This window comes from Giraffa tippelskirchi, chromosome 5 (genome assembly GCF_054371585.1).
Source record: "Giraffa tippelskirchi isolate mGirTip1 chromosome 5, T2T-mGirTip1v1.2.pri, whole genome shotgun sequence".
NCBI lineage: Eukaryota > Metazoa > Chordata > Mammalia > Artiodactyla > Giraffidae > Giraffa > Giraffa tippelskirchi.
The window spans coordinates 177178279-177198606 of NC_137279.1; the positions used below are offsets into that span (position 1 = coordinate 177178279).

Sequence of the window (20328 nt, forward strand, 5' to 3'; positions counted from 1 at the left end):
GTTTCCATCTGGGGAATTTAGTCTCAGCTCCTTAGTCCAGCGGCCAAAACCCTTCCTGCCCTGAATCTTGTCCACCTCCCAGCCTCTCCTCTTGCAATGCAATGAAATCGTTGACATACATTCATCTAAGAAAAACCATAAGGATAGACTCATAAGTTCATTAAGAATTCTATTCATTCAAAGTCATTATTCTTTTCTATCCATCAAAAAGTGAAAAAAATAATTTTCAACAGTGAAAATAAATGAAAATGGAAAAATGTTTAAACCTGTACTGAGTGAATAAATCATGTGACAGAAGAATAAATACTGTGTAATTCAATGTTAAAAATCATGGAAACAAAAAATAAATTGTTTAAGAATTGTGTTATGTTTCTTAAAAATATTCATAAAGACAATTTAAAAAAATTTAGACCCTGAATTTTTAACTATAGTTATCTGCAAGTCTAAAATAATGGGTATTTGTTTGCATCTATTATAAAATTTTAAGAATAAACATGTATGACTTTTGCAATAAATAAAACAAATAATAAACTGAAAGAAGATATCTTCAGCACATGTAACAGACAAAGAATATTATCCAATATATAATAAATTACTAATTAAGAAAAGGTAAACAGTATCTCACATTCACTGAATACTTACTATTTGTTTTTTATTATGATAAATGCTTTACACGTGAGAGGGTAACAGGCTGGAAGGCTAGGGATCTACAAACACAGGAAATAGGCTGCAAGTGTTAGACATTTTTTCTCTCTCTCTTAAGCAGCAGGAGGAAACAAACAGGTGTCAGAATTTTTTCCCCTTCCCTATACAAATTTAAAAGGAGATTTCTTTTAAAATTCTGTGTCTCCATAACGACACCTGGTTCCACCTCAACTTAACTTTTCTCAAACCTTGAGCTAACCAATGCGTTTTTCTTATGAAAATGCTTTTCTTCAGTTCAGTTCAGTCGCTCAGTCGTGTCCAACTCTTTGCAACCCCATGGACTGCAGCACGCCAGGCTTCCCTATCCTTCAGCAACTCCCAGAGCTTACTCAAACTCATGTCCATCGAGTTGGTGATGCCATCCAACCATCTCATCCTCTGTCGTCCCCTTCTCCTCCCACCTTCAATCTTTCCCAGCATCAGGGTCTTTTCAAATGAGTCAGTTCTTTGCATCAGGTGGCCAAAGTATTAGAGTGTCAGCTTCAGTGTCAGTCCTTCCAATGAATATTCAGGACTGATTTCCTTTAGGATTGACTGGTTTGATCTCCTTGCAGTCCAAGAGACTCTCAAGAGTCTTCTCCAACACCACAGTTCAAAAGCACCAATTCTTCAGCGCTCAGCTTTCTTTATAGTCCAACTCTCACATCCATACATGACTACTGGAAAAACCATAGCCTTGACTAGATGGACCTTTGTTGACAAAGTAATGTCTCTGCTTTTAATATGCTGTCTAGGTTGGTCATAGCTTTTCTTCCAAGAGCAAGCATTTTTTAATTTCATGGCTGCTGTCACCATCTGCAGTGATTTTGGAGCCCAAGAAAAAGTCTCTCACTGTCTCCACTGTTTCCCCATCTATCTGCCATGAAGTGATGGGACCAGATGCCATGATCTTAGTTTTCTGAATGTTGAGTTTTAAGCCAGCTTTTTCACTCTCCTCTTTCACTTTCATCAAGAGGCTCTTTAGTTCTTCTTCACTTTCTGCCATAAGAGTGGTGTCATCTGCATATCTGAGGTTATTGATATTTCTCCCAGTAATCTTGATTTCAGCTTGTGCTTCATCCAGCCCGGCATTTCTCATGATGTACTCTGCATATAAGTTAAATAAGCAGGTTGACAATATACAGCCTTGACGTACTCCTTTTCCAATTTGGAAGCATTGTGTTTTTCCATGTCCAGTTCTAACTGTTGCTTCTTGACCTGCATACAGATTTCTCAGGAGGCAGGTCAGGTGATCTGGTATTCTTATCTCTTTAAGAGTTTTCCAGAGTTTATTGTGATCCACACCGTCAAAGGCTTTGGCATAGTCAATAAAGCAGAAATAGATGTTTTTCTGGAACTCTCTTGCTTTTCCCATGATCCAGTGGATGTTGGCAATTTGATCTCTGGTTCCTCTACGTTTTCTAAAACCATCTTGAACATCTGGAATTTCATGGTTCATGTACTGTTGAAGCCTGCCTTGGAGAATTTTGAGCTTTGCTTTGCTAGCATGTAATATGAGTGCAATTGTGAGGTAGTTTGAATATTCTTTGGCATTGCCTTGATTTTCTTAAGCTATGTTAATGAACTGTGTATTTACCCTAGACTCTTCAAGTCAGTTCTGCCTAAGACTCAGAACTGACTTGACAAACCAGTATGTTTCATTCCTGCAAATATTCTTTTAAGCTATGTTAATGAGACTATGTATTTGCTTGAAAAACTGCCTTTCTTCAAGATTCATGTCAATAGTTTTATGGCCCCGGACAACTCACCTTGTGCCAATGTTATCTCAAAATGCATGTTGTGGGTGAGGGGCTTGGTGCCAGTCTCTGAGTTTTGAGACATTTCCTTTCTCTAATTAGCAGCCTGCTAGTAGCTATATAACATCGGCTGAAGACTAGCGGGGTGAGGGGGGGGCACTCTTTCTGCCCCCTTTTGGTGTCTATGTCAGAAGCTTTCTCTTTTATTCTTTAATAAAAATTTGCTACACAAAAGCTCTGAGATCAAGCCTCATCACTGGCCCTAGATCCAATTCCTCTCCTTCAGAGACTAAGAATCCTGGCGTCTTTGACAGCTCAGCAACAACCTTTCACACATATTATCTCATTTAATCTTTCTAACAACCCTCTGTGATCTATAGTATGTTCTTCCCATTAACAGATGAGGAAACTTAGAGAAGTTAGGTAATTGCCCATCATCATTGAGTTAGTAACGGGTAGAGCTGAGGACAAAATACAGCAGTCTGACTCCAGGGCTGAATTCACTATGCAATAATACCAACAAGCTTATGGAAAGATGTGAAATTCACCAAAAATGAGAGAACTCTGAATAAAATGGGAAATTATGTCACCACTGTCTATCTATGAGATAGAAACTTTAGAATGGTGGAGATAGATAATACTATCAAGTGTTGAGAATGAAAGTTTTAGACTTGTATAACTACTTAGAAGAATAATTTAGGAATATCTAGTAAATTTGAAAGTTCTAAACTCTGCCACATTCACTGTTACACATAAGTCCTGGAAACAATACTTACATAGGGAGAAATGTCTAAAACATTTGTGGCAGAATTGTTTAGATAATGAAAAACTGAAAATAAACAAATATTCAATAATAATTAGATATATGAAATGTGGTACATACATTAAATGCTTGTTAAAGAGAAAGGGTTAGGCCTATATGTGTTCAGTAAGTAGATGTCAGAAACATGATGCGGAGTTAAATATTTTCAGAGTGGTACTGATTTCTTGATATCATTATAAAATTTTAAGTTCATACAAAAACAACTGTGTGTATTGCTTATGGATACAATTATATGTAAGGAAAAACTTAGACACACTAAATAGACACCGATATAATGATACTGGTAGATTCAGAGCAGTTGGGAATAGTCAAAGAGCGCTTCAACTTTATCTGTGTTGGGGCCAGTGTGACGAAAGCAAGAGAGACTCCATCTTGAAGCCTGTTATCCATATTAAAGACAGGATGTGAACTGGGCCTGAACCCCGCCCAAGAGTAAGGAAATCGTTGCTAGTGAAAACCAGGTCTCCTGGAGACTTCCCTCCCTACAAATGACAAACAGAGATTGTAACTGAGGTCAGGCTACCCCTGTTAGATTAACCATGGAGACATTTCCCCTTGATGTATAATCATTGTACCCCCCCTTTAACCTTAATTGCTTGCTCTCCCAGCACCTACTTGTTGTAAAACTGAATCATATACACCAAAGAGGTTGCTAACATGTAACCAGTCATGTAGTGGGGATATAAAACTGGGCTTCTCAGAAACATTAGGGTCCTTGTTGGGAATGGATTCCCCTTGGGCCCACTGGCATAATAAACTGTACTTCACTGTCTTGAGTGTCCTCCAAGGTGTGTTTTGCGACTGGATGCCATAACATCCGTAATTATTTAATCCTTTTTTAAAGAAAAAAAAAGGCTCAAATTAATATGGCAAAATAGTAAACATGTTTTTGCTATACTCTTTTCTATAAATTCTTTCTGCATATTTCTGACTCTCATTATATAAATATACATAGAGAGAGATGCAGATAGATAAACATACATGTATTTTTCTTTCATGAAATATACATTTTTATTTTCTGAGAGTAAAAGTGAATATTTAAAATGTAAAACCAGGTAAGAGTCATTTTTACAACCTGAGTCAGACCAGATTATTAGCCACACTGTTCCACAGATGTGTTAAAAAATAATTCTAGCTTACATTTTATAGCACCAAGTGCAAAAAGAAATGCTAATATTACTTGTGAGCACTTGTCAGACAGAAACACAAGACTGTTCCTATGTAATCTGTCTACTCTTTATGTCATCTTCATCCCCAACCCTTTAGATTGCAGAAAGGCATATATGCATGTTGAAAGTTTGACTATGATTATATTGAACTGATAAATAATTTTCCAGAGGTGAGGCAAGAACCCAGGAAAACCAGTAAATCAATGGTGTTGGACCATAAGGACATCCTTGTTATAACAGAAATTCTTTGCCTTCAATACTCAACCAAGTCCATTAATGGTAGCAGTTGAAAAATTTTAAACCAATAGAGAAGACTTCAATGTAAGAATGACCTCACCTCTTCTGGGTATCTCATAGATACAGAAAGGTTCATATTGGTCAGAAATTATGTACTTTAATGATACCATATGAGCCCCATCAGGCCGGCCCATGATTCTGGACAACTCTGAAACATCCTGGGTCATTGAGCTGTGCCTCTCCGGTCCAGTACTTTCAGAAAGGCCCTCTTTACATCTTTGTTCCTGAGACTGTAGATGATGGGGTTGAGGAAGGCAGAGATGACATTGTAGAAAAGGGCAAGCTTCTTGTCTCTCTCTGGGTCATACCAGGACCCAGACCTCATGTACATGATCATGGCTGGCCTGTAAAACATGGTGACCACAGTTATGTGGGAAGCACAAGTGGCAAAGGATTTGACTCTCCCCTGGGATGTATGGATGCTTACTGCTACTGCTAAGTCACTTCAGTCGTGTCCAACTCTCTGTGACCCCATAGACGGAAGCCCACCAGGCTCCCCCATCCCTGGGATTCTCCAGGCAAGAACACTGGAGTGGGTTGCCATTTCCTTCTCCAATGCATGAAAGGGAAAAGTGAAAGTGAAGTCGCTCAGTTGTGTCCGACTCTTAGCGACCCCATCGACTGCAGCCTACCAGGCTCCTCCATCCATGGAATTTGCCAGGCAAGAGTACTGGAGTGGGGTGCCATTGCCTTCTCCTTAAGGAGAATGGATGCTTAAGGTGGAGGCAAAGATGCAAACATAGGATCCCGGAATGAAGGAGAGTGGGATCAAAAGCAGGATGAAACCCCAAATAAAGTCCACCGGTCACTGAGGGATGTGTCTGCACAAACCAACTTCAGGTCTTTAAGCACTAGCTGCCTGGACCCCCTGCTTGGCCCCTGCAATAAACACTGCACTTTCCTTTATCACAACCCAGTGTCAGTAGATTGGCTTTACTGCTCAGGTGAGCAGACCCAAGTTTGGTATGGCAATGGAATTTCTTCCTTAAAGCTCTGGTAGAATTCACAAGTAAATCCATCTATGTCTAAAGTTTTCTCTGTGAAAAGATTTTACTCAACATTCAATTTAAAAAATAGATGTATGGCTATTTGGGTTTCTTATGTATTTTCAAATGAGCTTTGATAGTTAATACTTTTCAATGAATTTTTTCATTTTATCTAAGATATAAAATTTTTGGAATTAAGTTCTTCATACTATTGTCTTATTAATCTTTTAGCTTCCCTGATCCTCTGGTGTTTCCTCATATGCATGCACTGATCAGCCCTCATCTGAAGACTGGAGAGGGGCCTTCTGCAGACTCCTGGGCTTGCTCTCTGTGACGCTTTCCTCTCTAGTCCTCTGCTCTGAACTCTAGCCACCTTGACCTCTGTCTTAGTCAACTCAAGCTGCTATAATAGAATACCACAGACTTGGTGGTTTAAATAACAAGCGTTTATTTCTTGCAGTTCTGGAAGCTGCAAGTTGGAGATCAGGGTAAAATGCTTATCACATAATATTAAGTTTTTAAAAGGTAGAATACTTGATTCATTAGGATTTGCCTGCACAACCCAGGAAACCCAGCTAACAGTTGTTCAGATATACAACAGTTCATTTTTTCACATAAGAAGAAAACTTGAGGTAAATGGCATCATGTAATAGCTCCCAGATGGATAATGTTGATGAGAGGACCCCTGCAATTCTCTGAGCTCTTTCCTCAGGATCTCAAGACAGGTGCCTATTTCCACTTATGGCGTCTCATTCATGGTGATAGAAAGGAGGTTTGAGGGAAGGGGTTTGTATCATAGTCAGTCTATTCCCTTTTTGTAGGAAAATAAATATTTCACTAACATTCCTCAGCTGAATTCCTCTGGAGTCTTACTGGAAAGGACCAGGTTATGTCGCTGCCCTCACTGAGGAATTCTGGGAAAGGGGGAAATGGAGCCAATGTCTGGGCTTGGTCCATGATGTATTCACTGCACCTAACAAGGGTCGTCAGCAAGAGGATGGTTCTCTCAGCAAAGAAGGAAATGGATAGTCATTCAGCTAGCGTCTGCCATGATAAAATGTATGTAAAGCATGATATCACTGAGGTGAGAAAAAAATCCTCTTTCATTTAAGGATAGGAAAAAAATTGAGAAATATCCACAAGTCATAACTAAAATTTTCTTTGTCATGTGGAAGGAACTAGAAGGTAATTATTTTCTCCTTTCTACCTTCTTGGGTCTGTGAATTTTCCTCGATGAACATGATCACTGTTGTAACTCAGAAACAAGGGAAGACTCTCTCAGGAGTTATCCTGGGTGTGAAGGAATCCATGGGGGAAGGACCTCCAGACTGAGAATCAGAATTTCTCGATTTCCTGTTTAGCCTCCACCACCTTGCAGCTCAGGTAGAGGCCGCAGAAACAACTCAGGACCCTGGAAATTCTGCCGTCCAACTTGCGGGGAGGGGTGTTAGTAAAGCCGAGGGAAGGGCTGCAGGTGAGAGACTTGGGTGGTCCTGATGTCCCAAACCCACTGCCCACCTCAAGCAGAGTGTGCTTGAGGCCCTTTACAATCAGGCAGACCTAGATTGGGATCTCAGCTGTTTGACCTTGGAGATGGCATTGCATGGCTCTGAACTTCAGTGTCCTCATCTCAAAAGTGGAAATAACGTGCTTCCTGTACAGGGTAGTTGGAGGACTAAATGGAATGATGCCTCTGAAGTGCTGGGCACACAGAAGGTGTTCAGTAAATGTTGGTCCCTTCCCCCCCTCCTTGTCTAGCCCCAGGAGAACATGTATCCACCAGAAGCCCCCAAAGAGCTTGCTGCCTTCAAAAGTTGCTGCTCTTGATTTAGAGTGAGTTAGTCAACCACTTTCCACTGTATGTGTGACTCTGTCCTTCCCACCCAAGAGGCTGTGAGGCTCCCTGCCTCTGGTCTGACTTGTGCTGGATCATGACAGTGGGTGCAGTGCTGGTTAGGAGCAGAGCCTGGTGGTCTGACAAGAATCCCAGCTCCGCACAGCCTACTTAGTGCTCCAAGTTTCCTTTTCTGTATCTATAAAATGAGGGTAATAATGCTGCATGAATTTAGTATACATCAAATGTCTGGCCCATAATCACTACTCAACACAAAGAAACCCAATGAGAAGTGTTGTTATACTACAGGGAACACAGCTCCATTTCACAGAGAGGAAGTTAAATGACTTGGCCAGGTCACAGTGACCGGGTCTCTCTGACGACAAATCCCTGTGCATCAGATGTCTCCCCAGAGGTTGTTCCTGAGAGCCCGTAGCCGCTGAGCAGAGGGGTGGGGCCATCCCTGTGATGCCAGCGGGAAGTCTGCTGGGGCTGCTGCCTGGCATTAGATGCAAGAGATGGGAATAGGGATCAGCTTAAGCAGAAAGGGCGGGATCTGGGCATGAGAGCTTATCAAGGGGAAGAGGATGACCCAGACAGCCCCACTTACCCTCATAAGGAGAGGTGAGACAGGTAAGCCTATGGCATTGAAATGCAGACTGGGGACTCAGGAGAACAGAGGAGAGGTGGGAGAGTGCAGGGGCAGAGTATGAGACAGAGGGGTGCTTCAGAGAGCCCATCACTAGGGTCATAATGGACCAGTACTTAGCTTTAGCTCAGAATGAGAAAGTATTCTATGAAGGGTAGATTCAAGGCTACAGAAGCTTCCTTGGGAGGTAATGAGCCTGCTGTCCTTGGAAGAATGTGAACAGGAGCTGAGCATCTTTTGCCAGGTAGGCTGCAGAGAAGATGTGTGCCCTGGTAGGGGCTGGATCCTCCAAGACTGCCTCCAGCCCCAAGGTCTGATGAATCTCTGAAGTTGCCCAGAATAGATCTGTTGAATGTCACTGAGGACTCAGGGAGAGACCTGCAACACAGAACACAACAAAGCAAGATGCTCTGGACTGCTTGCTCTAGACCTGGGCCTGTAACTATCCTGAGCTCAGCATCAGCCACTGTAGACTCAGGCCCCTCCAAGACACAGACCTGAGAAAGACTGGGTGAGCCCTATTTGACTGGGAGGGGAAGACCAGGGCTGGGTCAGGGTCATACTCTGAAGGCAGCCTCTGCCTGCAGTGTATGGGGAGGCTGAAAGTTTCTGGCATTTGTGCAAAGTGTGCCCTGGCAAGAGTGGGTGGATGAAGGTGGCAGCTGCCCCAGGCTTCCTGCCAGAGGCTCCTGAGAGCCAACACTGCTCCCTGGGGGTAGGCTCCAGGGGCTCTCTGGCCCATGGATTCTGTTTCCAGTTTTCAAGCTTTTTCAGTCTAGTGATATTGCCCAGCTCCTTTTCTTCTTCCCACACTGCAGAACAGTTGGTGCCAACTCTCCCAATCTTCCTCCTTCAGCTACCTTGTGCCCTGATTTCTCCTGGGCGACTGTGACCTCCAGACACAGGTAATTGTCTCTGCATCTCTGAGGAACAGGAACGAAAAGTGTAGGGAGCGAGAGAATGTCTATATTCTTTCTTTTCTCTTTTTACCCTGGCTTCTCCACATCTCCCTGTCTGTAGATCATTCAACAAGCACTTACCAGGTCTTACCATCTATAAGGCTCTGCATTAAGTAATGAAGTTACTGCAGGAAAAAAATAAAAATTTGCACAGTGAAGTCAAACTGCTAATGGAGGATATATCTGACCTGCAGAACTTCCAAGTTATTTTGGGCTTGCCTTAAGTTAAGACAGAACCCAAAGAGCTGGCCAGCTGACATCCTGGAGTTCTGGGTCCTCATCTCTGTGACAAAACCCCACTGTGACTTGGAATGCATCTCCTTTCTATGTCTCCTCCTTGCACGTGGCATCTCGGGCCACTGTGATGCTCTGTTTCAGTCCTTGCAGCAGCTGGAGATCTCTTTAAAGTGTCTGATCTACCTTGGAGTCTGGTGAACAAAACTGAGCCTTGCTTTAAGGAATGAAGCCAGGGTGTTTACCTCTCTTAGACTTTTCCCTGTAGGCAAGGGATTCACCAAAAGATTGAAGGGGTGGGGGTGGGGGGTAGTCAGATTTTTGTTTTAGAAAGAGTACTCTGAAGGCCAGGGCAGAGAAAATGGGCTGAAACCAGACTCTTAAACAGCAAACACATTCATTGACTATATGTGAAAACTGAAAACTTAGAAATGGCAGCACATTTGCCAACTCTTGGCCCCAAGAGTGAATATTCTCATATCTTTGGAATTCCTCTAAGGAAGAACGTGGCTTGTAAGGTAGATATTTTTATTCCCATTTTACAGTTGAGGTAACTGAGGCCTAGGAAGTAAACCATTAGTTTACCCAAGTTCACATAAAGAGTAAAGCCAGAGACAGGATTCAAATAGAACCTGCTGTCTCTAAATCTTTTGCCCTTTCCACACTATTGTGTGGTTTCTCTTCTTTGAGACCACCTGCCTGCAATACATAATACTTTATATGGAAACTGAGGCCAACTGTGGGTACAATGTGACCTACAAAGTCTCTATGGTGAAAGGGATTTAATAAGAATAATTACCTGTCAGCTACTGGATAATATCTGTGAAGGTCTTAGAAAAGGGCCTAGCATATGGGAGGTTCCAACTGCGTGCAGTCCTTTAAACAAAGTCAAGAAACCATCCAGTGCAGTGAATGTAGACAGAGGTTCTTGTGAAGACTCATTCGTGGTATCTGAAGGAAAACAAGCAGATTGGAGAACAAGTAGGTTGAGTCAAATAAAACGGTGCCAGGAGAAGGAATAATACTGACAGCATCAAGATTGCTTCATTCCCTGAGTATAGTCAATACACATGACACCTCTTCAGTGATGCTGGCTTCTTCCTATTCTTCATGAAGAAATGAAGGTTCAGGAAGATTAAGTTGGGGAAGAGCTAAGAGTCAGTAAGAAGCTAAAGGACAAAATGAAATGCTGGCTTTTGTCAGGAGAAGAAACAGAAAGTAAGCATCTAGGGGAGTGAAAATTGATTGTGAGCATCAAATATGGTGAAGTAGTTCTTGAGATGTTTGCTTGCATAGCTTGGACCTGAATTCCAGTCCCTGTATATAGAGAACCATCCAGAAATGCAATTAACATTTATTATGTATCTATCACATTAGGTCCTCTGTGTGATGCTTTCATGCATCATTCAATCTTTGCAGCAAATTTGTAACAAAGAGATAATTACTTTCATTTTGTACTCAAGGAAGTGGCCTCAAAGGGTTAGAGGGCAGGGTAAAGGGCTTACTCAAGGTCATTCTCTTAATAAACTTTAAAACCCGGACTTAGAACTCAGTGTGCCTTCTAACACGCCATGACTTGTGATGGAGTATGTGATGGTCAGAGAGCTGTCCTTGCCAGGAGCAATCTGAGGGTGTAATTGAAATGAAAAAATAAATTGATGTCCTCAACAAGAGCAAGTAGTTTTTCTCACTGTAATTTGCCAAATTGCATAATTTGCATAATCTGTATCACAATGCTTATCTCTAAACACCTGGCTGCCTTACTAAGGAGAAGAGGATGCTAAGAGGAGGTAGAGATCACCTACCCAGTGCTTTCACTTCATAGCCGAGTAAAGTAAGGCTGAGATGGGCAATTGCTGGTGGGTCAGAGGCAGAGCCAGGCCAGATGTGGAAGCCCTTTCCTCTTCATAAATTTCCTGAAAGTGGTGGCAGTGGACAAGGGGAGGTAAAATAACCTGTCATGGGGGATCATGATGTTTCATTATAACTGGACACTGACCACTACCCCAACTCCATCGGCAACCCTTATCCTGGTACATAGTTTAGCTAATCTTCTGTCTAAATTGGTGTCTTTCTTTTTCATTCAGAAGTAGAAAACAATGCAAGAGACTAATCAATCTTCTGTGACTGAATTCATCCTTCTGGGTTTCTCCTTCAGCCCCAGAACCACTCCTCTGTTCTTCTCAGCTTTTCTGACAACCTACCTGTTGATCATTCTGGGCAATGGTTTAATCATCATCCTCATCTCCCTGGACTCGCACCTCCACCCACCCATGTACTTCTTCATTGTCATCCTTTCTATGTTAGATCTGGGCTATACCACCACAACCATGCCCCAGATGTTGGCACATTTGGCAAGCCAGAAAAAGACTATCTCTTTTGCCAGCTGTGTGGCCCAAATGTACATTTTCTTGGTGTTAGGCATTACTGAGTCCTGGCTCTTTGCCATCATGTCTATAGACAGGTATGTGGCCATCTGCCACCCACTCAGGTACAAGGTCATCATGAGTCCATGGCTGTGTAGGGTAATGGTCTTGTTCTGTGGACTCTGGGGTGTCGTCTCTGCTCTTGTCTACACTGTTTTTGCCATGCGTCTGCCCTACTGTGGTCCCAACAAGATCAACCACTTCTTCTGTGAAGTCCCTGCTGTCTTGAAGCTGGCTTGTGCAGACACCTCAGTCAATGACCAGGTAGACTTCATTCTTGGCTTTAGTGTCATCCTGGTTCCACTTTCCCTTATCCTTGTCACTTACATCAACATCTTCGTTGCCATCTTAAGGATTCATTCAGCTCAGGGTCGGCTGAAGGCCTTCTCCACCTGTGCCTCCCACATCGCTGTGGTCACCATGTTCTGTGTGCCAGCCATGGTCATGTACATGAAGCCTGGCTCAGAGGCCTCCCCAGAAGAGGACAAGAAGCTGGCCCTGTTTTACAATGTCATCTCTGCCTTCCTCAACCCCATCATCTACAGCCTCCGTAACAAAGACGTGAAGAGGGCTTTCCTCAAGGTGATGGGCTGGGACAGGGGCCCAGAATGAGGCTGTGAAAGAGGTGCTGAGGGTCAGAGGAACAAGACTCATGATACACAGTCAATGCACTAAACACTCATTCATATGACCCACCAGCACCAGTACACCCCCGTCCCGCCCAGCCCAGAGTCTCAACTTTATTCAGGCCCTTGGGGGACAAACCTGCCATGTAATGTCTTCCAGGCATATCAGTCTTTTATTTTCATCTTGTTCTAGTCTCGGTGGTTTACAAAAGAAGGGTATCTGAGCTATTAAAATCTTTGATTGAAACAGAGGAATGAGCATTGGGGAATGACCCGTGGCTGAATCTTGAGAAAGGTACAATGCCCTCTGGAAACAGCACTCGTGGTATTAGGTCAGCTGGAGAGAAGGGCAAGGACATGGACATTGCAGGATTCCTGGCCAAGGGAGGAGACAGAGTGAATGAGGCCATGTACAATCTGGCCTCCGTGGCCTTCCCAGACTCATCTCAGCTCACTCTGCTCCTCTTTCTCTCACTCCCAAGTAAGCTGGATTTCTGTCTTTGCCTTGAACGTGCCATGCTCTTTCCCATTCATTTCAGGGTTTCTACATAAGCTATTCCTTCTCTTTCCACCCTTAACCTCACCCCATTTTGCCATTGATGTCCTATTCATCTGTCAGGTCTTGGACTAAACTGCAGCTGCTCAAAGAAGCCTTTCCTTGAGCTCCCAGAGTGAGTTAGCCTTCCAAAGCACGCTGTACCTCTCATAATAACAAAGGCACATGGTTCTGAGTTCTCTATTAGACAGCATGTTCCACAAGGCAGGGATCATGATTGTATAGTTGAGTGCTGTATCCCTAGAATCTAGCTCATGCTGCTTACCTACTGGCCTTCAATGGATATTTTATGAGTGAAGGAGTAAACATACCACCCAAACAGTCAGAGAAGGAAAATGAAGTCAGTGAGTGGAAGAGTTGATGGATTTGGACTAGCAAAATGTAAGAAACAGTGGCAGATACAAAAAGTGTGTGTGCATACTCAGTCATGTCAGATTCTTTGTGACCCCATAGACTACAGCCTGCCAGGCTCCTCTGTCCATGGAATTCTCCAGATAAGAATGCAGAGGAGATAAAAAGGATTACATCTTGTTCAGCCATCATCACATGGAAGAAATGTTTTGCTTTTATTATTAATAAATATGAGTTGAATCATTTTCATCATCAAGCTAGCAAAGTTTAGGAAAGTGATGATGCCCAATGCTGGGAAGTGTGCAGTAAGACTTAACACTCATGTTTGTTACTGAAAAGAATATTGTTGGCTCTACCTTTTCAGAGCAGTGCCTTCCACAATGTAGGCACTCAATATATATGTTAATTAAGGAATTATGTCTGTCTTTATTAAACATTTATGTGCCAATAAAGTTTTAAGAATTTTAAATATATTCATTTACTTAATAAAAATATCATATGGAAAGCATATAACAATCTGTATCATGAACTTTCACAATGTTGTTATAATCGGGTCCAGAAATTTCACTTCTAGGACTTTGTCCTAATGTTACAGAGTCCCAGCTTGCTGACTGAGAAGATGGCAGATTGATGTCTCAAAAGAACCAAATTATCTGTCGGGGTCTGGATACAGGTTCTTTTATAGATCAGAGTGGGGGGAGGTGAGGAAACAATATAAAAAGACCATTTAATCTTGCAAATATCTCCCAGAATGGCAAGGCTCAGGCAGGGAATGTGTTAATTTCTTCCTTCCTGCCATCTACACACAGAGTTCTGAACAAAGGCACTTTAGTTTAACAGTCAGGCAGAGGGGCAAGTCCCTTTGACGGCAAGGAGATCCAACCAGTCCATCCTAAAAGAAATCAGTCCTGAATATTCATTGGAAGGACTGATGCTGAAGCTGAAACTCCAATACTTTGGACACTTGATGTGAAGAACTGACTCACTGGAAAAGATCTTGATGCTTGGAAAGACTGAAAGTAGGAGGAGAAGGGGACGACAGAGGATGAGATGGTTGGATGGCATCACTGACTCAATGGACCTGAATTTGAGTAAGCTCCAGGAGTTGGTGATGGACAGGGAAGCCTGGCGTGCTGCAGTCCATGGGGTCGCAAAGAGTCAGACACGACTGAGTGACTGAACTGAGTGAGAGGGGCAAGATTCCGAGGCAGGCCATTATGTATGATTATAATAACAAAAGCAATGAAAAGCAAGTCAAAGTAACGGTTCAACAGGGAGTCAGAACTGGCTTTTCCTGGCGACAATAAGAACAAAATCAGAAACACGGACCAAGTTTTATGTTCAAATATGTTCATCAAAGAACTATTGAAGGACTTCCCTGGTGTTCCAGTGGTTAAGAATCTGCCTTCCAGTGGAGGGGACATGGGTTTGATCCCTGGTCAGGGAACTAAGATCGCACATGTGCATGCTAAGTTGCTTCAGTTGTGTCAGACTCTTTGTGACCCCATGGACTGTAGCCCGCCAGACTCTTCTGGCGGGATTCTCCAGGCAAGGATTCTCCAGGCAAGAATACTGGAGTGGATTGCTGTGCCCTCCTCCAGGGAATCTTCCTGACCCAGGGATGGAACTCCACCCAGCCTCTTATGTCTCCTGAATTGGCAGGCAGGTTCTTTACCGCTAGCACCACCTGGGAAGCCCAAGATCCCACATGCTGTGAGGCAAAAGAGCCCGTGTGCCTCAACTAGAGAGAAATTGTGCTCCACAATGAAAGGTCCCACATTCCATAGTGAAAATCCTGCCTACCACAACTAAGACTCAAAAAAGTCAAAACTAAAATAAATAGTAGAATAAATATTAAAAGAGAATGATTGGAAACAGCTGCAAATATGATACATCAACTTTATTAAATACTATGCAACTAATATTATCTATCCTACTTAAAGCATTATTTAATTACAGTGAAAAGTATGATATAATGTTAGGTGAAAAATTAAAAATGTAAAATTGTATGTATAAAGTTAATCCAATTTTTATAAAATGTGCATACGCTCATATTTAAAAGCCTGAAAGGATATATATTAACATGCTAACACTGGGTGTTTCTGGGTAGTAAAATAACAAGTGATTTTTAATTTTGGTCATATTTTTCTCTACTTTCTAAAATTTCTACAATCAGCACAGATTGTCTTTATAGCAGAAGGAAATGAAGATGACTTGAAAAATATCTGTTATCAGAGAAAAGAAAGTGAGCCATGATGTTGACATCATTTATTCATTCATCAAATATTAACTGATGCTTACTGGCATTGCATGTCGGGGATAATGCTAGGTTCTGTGGATGCAGGCATAAATAATGCAAGTCCCAGTCTAGCGGGAGAGAGACACATACTAAGACAAGGATGATATAAGGTGCTGCTGGAAACACATTCAAAACTCTGAAAGAGTGGCAAGGGGTAGTCCAGGCTCTAAAGACAGAGTTAAAGTTCTGCTCGGTCTTCAAAGCATGAGTAGAAGTTTGATAATTGGATTAAAGGGCAGGGAGCAGAGGTTGAAGTGTTCTAGAAGAGGAAATAGGATGCTGAAAGCCTAGAGACATGGAGGTTTTGGAGAATGGGCAGAGTGGCTGGAATGCAGGTCCAGGCAGGGGAGAGTAGATGTGACAGATAGGGCCTGGCACATTGTGTTGAGGAAATTAGATTTTTTTTCTCTAGACAAGCATATTTCAAGGACATTACCTGAAACTCTGGCCCTATGAAACCTTTTGTGATGAAAAGATTTCTTGTCCAAATAGGCTTAGAAACATTTTTCTATTCATGCTTCATGCAATAGTAGAGAATCTTGAGAATTCTGAGATTGTCTTTAGAGCCTGGACCACCTCCTTGACACTCCTTCAGAGTTTTGAATGTGTTCCCAGCAGCACCTTATAGCATCCTTGTCTAAATATGTGTCTCTCCCCTACTAGACTGGGACTTGCATTATTTATGCCTGCATCCACAGAACCTAGCATTAGGCCTGACATGCAATGCCAGTAAGCATCAAATAATGTTTGATGAATGAATAAATAGGAAGCAAATAGGTAAATGAGCAATTAAAAACAAGGAAAATACAACACTGACTCTATTTAACATAATATTTATCAAGGTTGGATCATAAAACCCTTGCTTTCGGGAACATTTATCAGTTAAAGAAACTTTGTTGTTGTTTAGTTGCTCAGTCGTGTCAGACTCTTTGTGACCCCATGGACTGCATCACGCCAGGCTTCCCTGTCCTCCACTATCTCCCAGAGTTTGCTCGGATTCATGTCCATTGAGTTGATGATGCCATCCAGCCATCTCACCCTCTGCCATCCCCTTCTCCTCCTGCCTTCAATCTTTCTCAGCATCAGGGCCTTTTCCAATGAGTCAGTTCTTTGCATCAGGTGGCCAAAATATTGGAGTTTCAGCTACAGCATCAATCCTTCCAATGAATATTCAGGGTTGATTTCTTTTAGGATTGACTGGTTTGATTTCCTTGCTGTCCGAGGGACTCTCAAGAGTCTTCTTCAAACCACAGTTCAATGTATATGGAGAGTACATTGTGCAAAATGCCAGGCTGGATGCATCACAAGCTGGAATCAAGATTGCCAGGAGAAATATCAAAAACCTCGGATTTGCAGATGATACCACTCTAATGGTCGAAAGTGAAGAGGAACTAAAGAACTTCTTGATGAGGGTGAAAAAGGAGAGTGAAAAAGTTGGCTTAACACTAAGCATTAAAAAAAACTAAGATCACGGCCTCCAGTCCCATCACTTCATGCCAAATAGATGGGGAAAAAGACCAGCAGAGCAGCTAAAACTTGGGTCCTGGCATTTACTGCCTAGCTGTACTCATCTAGCATGCCCCCACATGGAGGCCTGAGTAAAGGGACAAAATTTCACACTGCTTCTGTAGTTCTAGTTCTCCCCAAATCTTAGGATTCCTTTGGGGCACATTCAGCCCTTCTTTCTCTTTCTGATGACTCCCTTCTTACTGAACCTTCCCCTGAGGAATGGTATCCCTTAGGATTAGAAGGCTCCTGAGGTGACATCAGGATCTGTTTGGCTGCACCCTTAGAGACTCTTTGATCCCCAATACCCATGGGCTTCATTAATACACCAACTAGATATTTCCCATGGAGCTGCTGAGATGTGGCAACTTCTGGAGAATAGCTAAAACAGGATTCTCTTATACCCAAGGCAGTTGTGGGACATGGGTGTGGAGGAAGTGTGTGTATTGGACTTGTGATAAGGTGAGGGTGAAAAGACAGGTAAGGGACATGAAAGACAAAACCAGAATCCTGAGAAGGGTTCTCCCACCAGATCACTGTCAGCGATAGTCCTGACAGAGCATCACCTGTAGATGGTGCAGAAGCAGCAGAGCCCAGTGAAGAGTGGCCTTTGTAGAAAGATCTGGGTTGTGCCCTTTGATATTGTGCAACATCAGAAAAGCTACCCTGTTTCCCAATTTCCGTTTTTCTAAAAGTTCATAATTTTTGAGAAAGACTTTTTGTGGGATAAAATAGTAATAATAATAATAACTACTTGCTTTAGAGCAATACTCTGCAGGCATAATGTTAAGCAACTTTACATGTGCTGTTTCAATGAATCATTCGGACAATCCTTTGAGATTAGTGCTATCATTATCACAGGTTTCTAGAAGAGGATGTAGACACGCACAATTTAGGTAACTCTCCCAAGGTCACTCTGCTAGTTAGCGATGAAGTCAGTTCTCAAACCCCAGTCTGACTCTAGTGCCACGTGTGCTGTGTTCAGTTACTCAGCCACGTCTGACGCTGGGACCCCATGGACCGCAGTGCCATACTCTTAATCATTTTCTTATCCTGGATGTAAACTAATTGGCCCACAATGAGCGCTCAGTGAAAATGGTTCTATCTCTGCTTTATCCCCTACCTAATGACATGCCTAGTTGCACAGTCTAAGACTGAAAGAGAAGCACATTTGAGGAAGATAATACAAGGACTGCCTGTGTGTTCTTGATTTCCTTTTTCCAGTTTTCCTTTTAACTTTATCTCAGTTACCAACTTGCCGAGAAGAGGATTCTAGTAATTCTGGACATGGATAACCCAGGTAGATGTCACCGAGAAAGAAGACCTGGGTAGTAATTTTGAAAGAGAAAGTGATGGGGAAACCACTGGACTGGGAGTCCATTCTTGCAACAAACTCACTCTTATGCCATCGGCATAACTTCATAAAGTCATTAATTTGACATTTATTAGCAACAACCCATAACCTGTGCTAAGAATTGAAGTTACAAAGGTAAGATATGGTTTTTCATCTTCAGGGAATTCCACAAACTGGTGTGTGTATGGGCATGGGGAATAATAAAAGCATGTTAAAGGTGTTATCAGAGTCCAGAGGAAGAAGGAGTTATGAGGGGAATCACAGAATACTTCCATGATTGGGATTTTTACCAAGAGATGAAAGCAGAGGAGGGCATTTCAATTGGAGGGTGATTTAACATTAGCAGTAATAATAACTGACACATTACCATAGTCTTACATACACTTAAAATATCATTTAATCTTCACAAAAACCTTCAAGTTATATGTTATTCTCCCAGTTTTACAGATGATGAAATAGGGTTTGAGATTAATGACTTTCTCTGGGTTGTGCTGTTGGTAAGTGGCAGAGCAGGACTCAAACCAAATTTGACCCCAGAGCCTCTACTCTCTCCTTAGTACACACTGCCTCATGGAAAATAGATTTGTGAAAGAACCGGAATATTTGGAGGGCCATGAATGAGCTGGTTTGCCTTCAGCTGGAGTCAGCAAACCTTTCTTGTAAGGGACCAGATCATAAATATTTTAAGTTTTGTGGGACATATATGATCTCTCTAACAGTTTCTCAACTCTTGTTGTAAGGCAAAGCAGCCACAGACATAAATGAATATTTTTTCAACCATATTAAAAAGCAAGTTGATGAGGGTGAAATAAGAGAGTGAAAAAGTTGGCTTAACACTAAACATTAAAAAAAACTAAGATCATGGCATCCAGTCCCATCACTTCATGCCAAATAGATGGGGAAAAAGACCAGCAGAGCAGCTAAAACTTGGGTCCTGGTATTAACTAGGACTCTCCATTCCTAGAGAGCAAGCCATATAAAGCACACAAGATGAGTGGAAGTACAGGAAATAAAGCTAGAATGCCAGGTAGGTAAGAATCAAGTTCCAAAGAGCTTTGAAAACCAAGCTAAGGAAATTAGACATCAGCTCATAGATGATGGGAGTTTTTTTTTAAGGGTTTGTAAACAGGGAAATATCATGATCATCTCTGCCTTTTTTGAAAGTCACTCTGGCAGTGTGTAGATTGGGTTGGATGGAAGAAAGACTAGAGCAGGAACGATCAAGGAAGACACTCCTGTTCTCCTTCAACGAAAATATTCTCCTGAAATGTTTCTTATCTCCACTCTGTCTTGGATGTTGTGTAGTCCTCCTGTGATTTAAATATAGTTGCTACTTAACAACTTTTAAAATTGTCTGTATTTTCCTAATTTGATTCTTAGAACATTCTCTCAAAGGACACAAAAATAAAGAATTTTAAACAAGAAAGCATAACAAAGATTTAATGCAAGTTTTATAATAGTGTTTTCCCTTCAGCTTGTAGTCTGCTATTTTTCTTAAGCTTTCTTCTTTCTGAAAGAGACTATGTGGGACCTTCTAGGGGGCATGAGAGCATCCCTACCTGGATATCAATCATAGCTCCCAAGGGAGCGCCATATCTGCACAAACAAGACAGTAGGAACTTTAAATTATCTTTTGAATTTTTACATTACGCTTGATAAACACTGTATTCTCACTTTCTTTCAAGCTTCCTTGGTTCTCATTGTTAGCATATGACTTTGTTTTGACTCTAGACTCTGTTATGAGTTTGGGTACATAGTGAGAAGTCACCCCTAAAATCATAGATTCTCTGAATCTTGGTGTCATTGAGCTTTAGAATC

At 42.0% G+C, this 20328-nt stretch overlaps 1 protein-coding gene across 1 annotated transcript; it reads left to right on the forward strand.

Annotated features, from left to right (window-relative positions):
* Nucleotides 1–11491: 11491 nt before the first annotated feature.
* On the forward strand, nt 11492–12430 carry LOC145505148 (olfactory receptor 2A12-like). The gene has a single exon (XM_081486952.1). The coding sequence runs from the start codon at nt 11492–11494 to the stop codon at nt 12428–12430; it is 939 nt and encodes a 312-aa protein (XP_081343078.1).
* The last annotated feature ends 7898 nt before the right edge of the window (nt 12431–20328 follow it).

Coding starts and splice junctions, on each gene's coding strand:
- LOC145505148 (XM_081486952.1), top strand. CDS start 11,492: ATGCAAGAGACTAATCAATCTTCTGTGACTGAATTCATCCTTCTGGGT.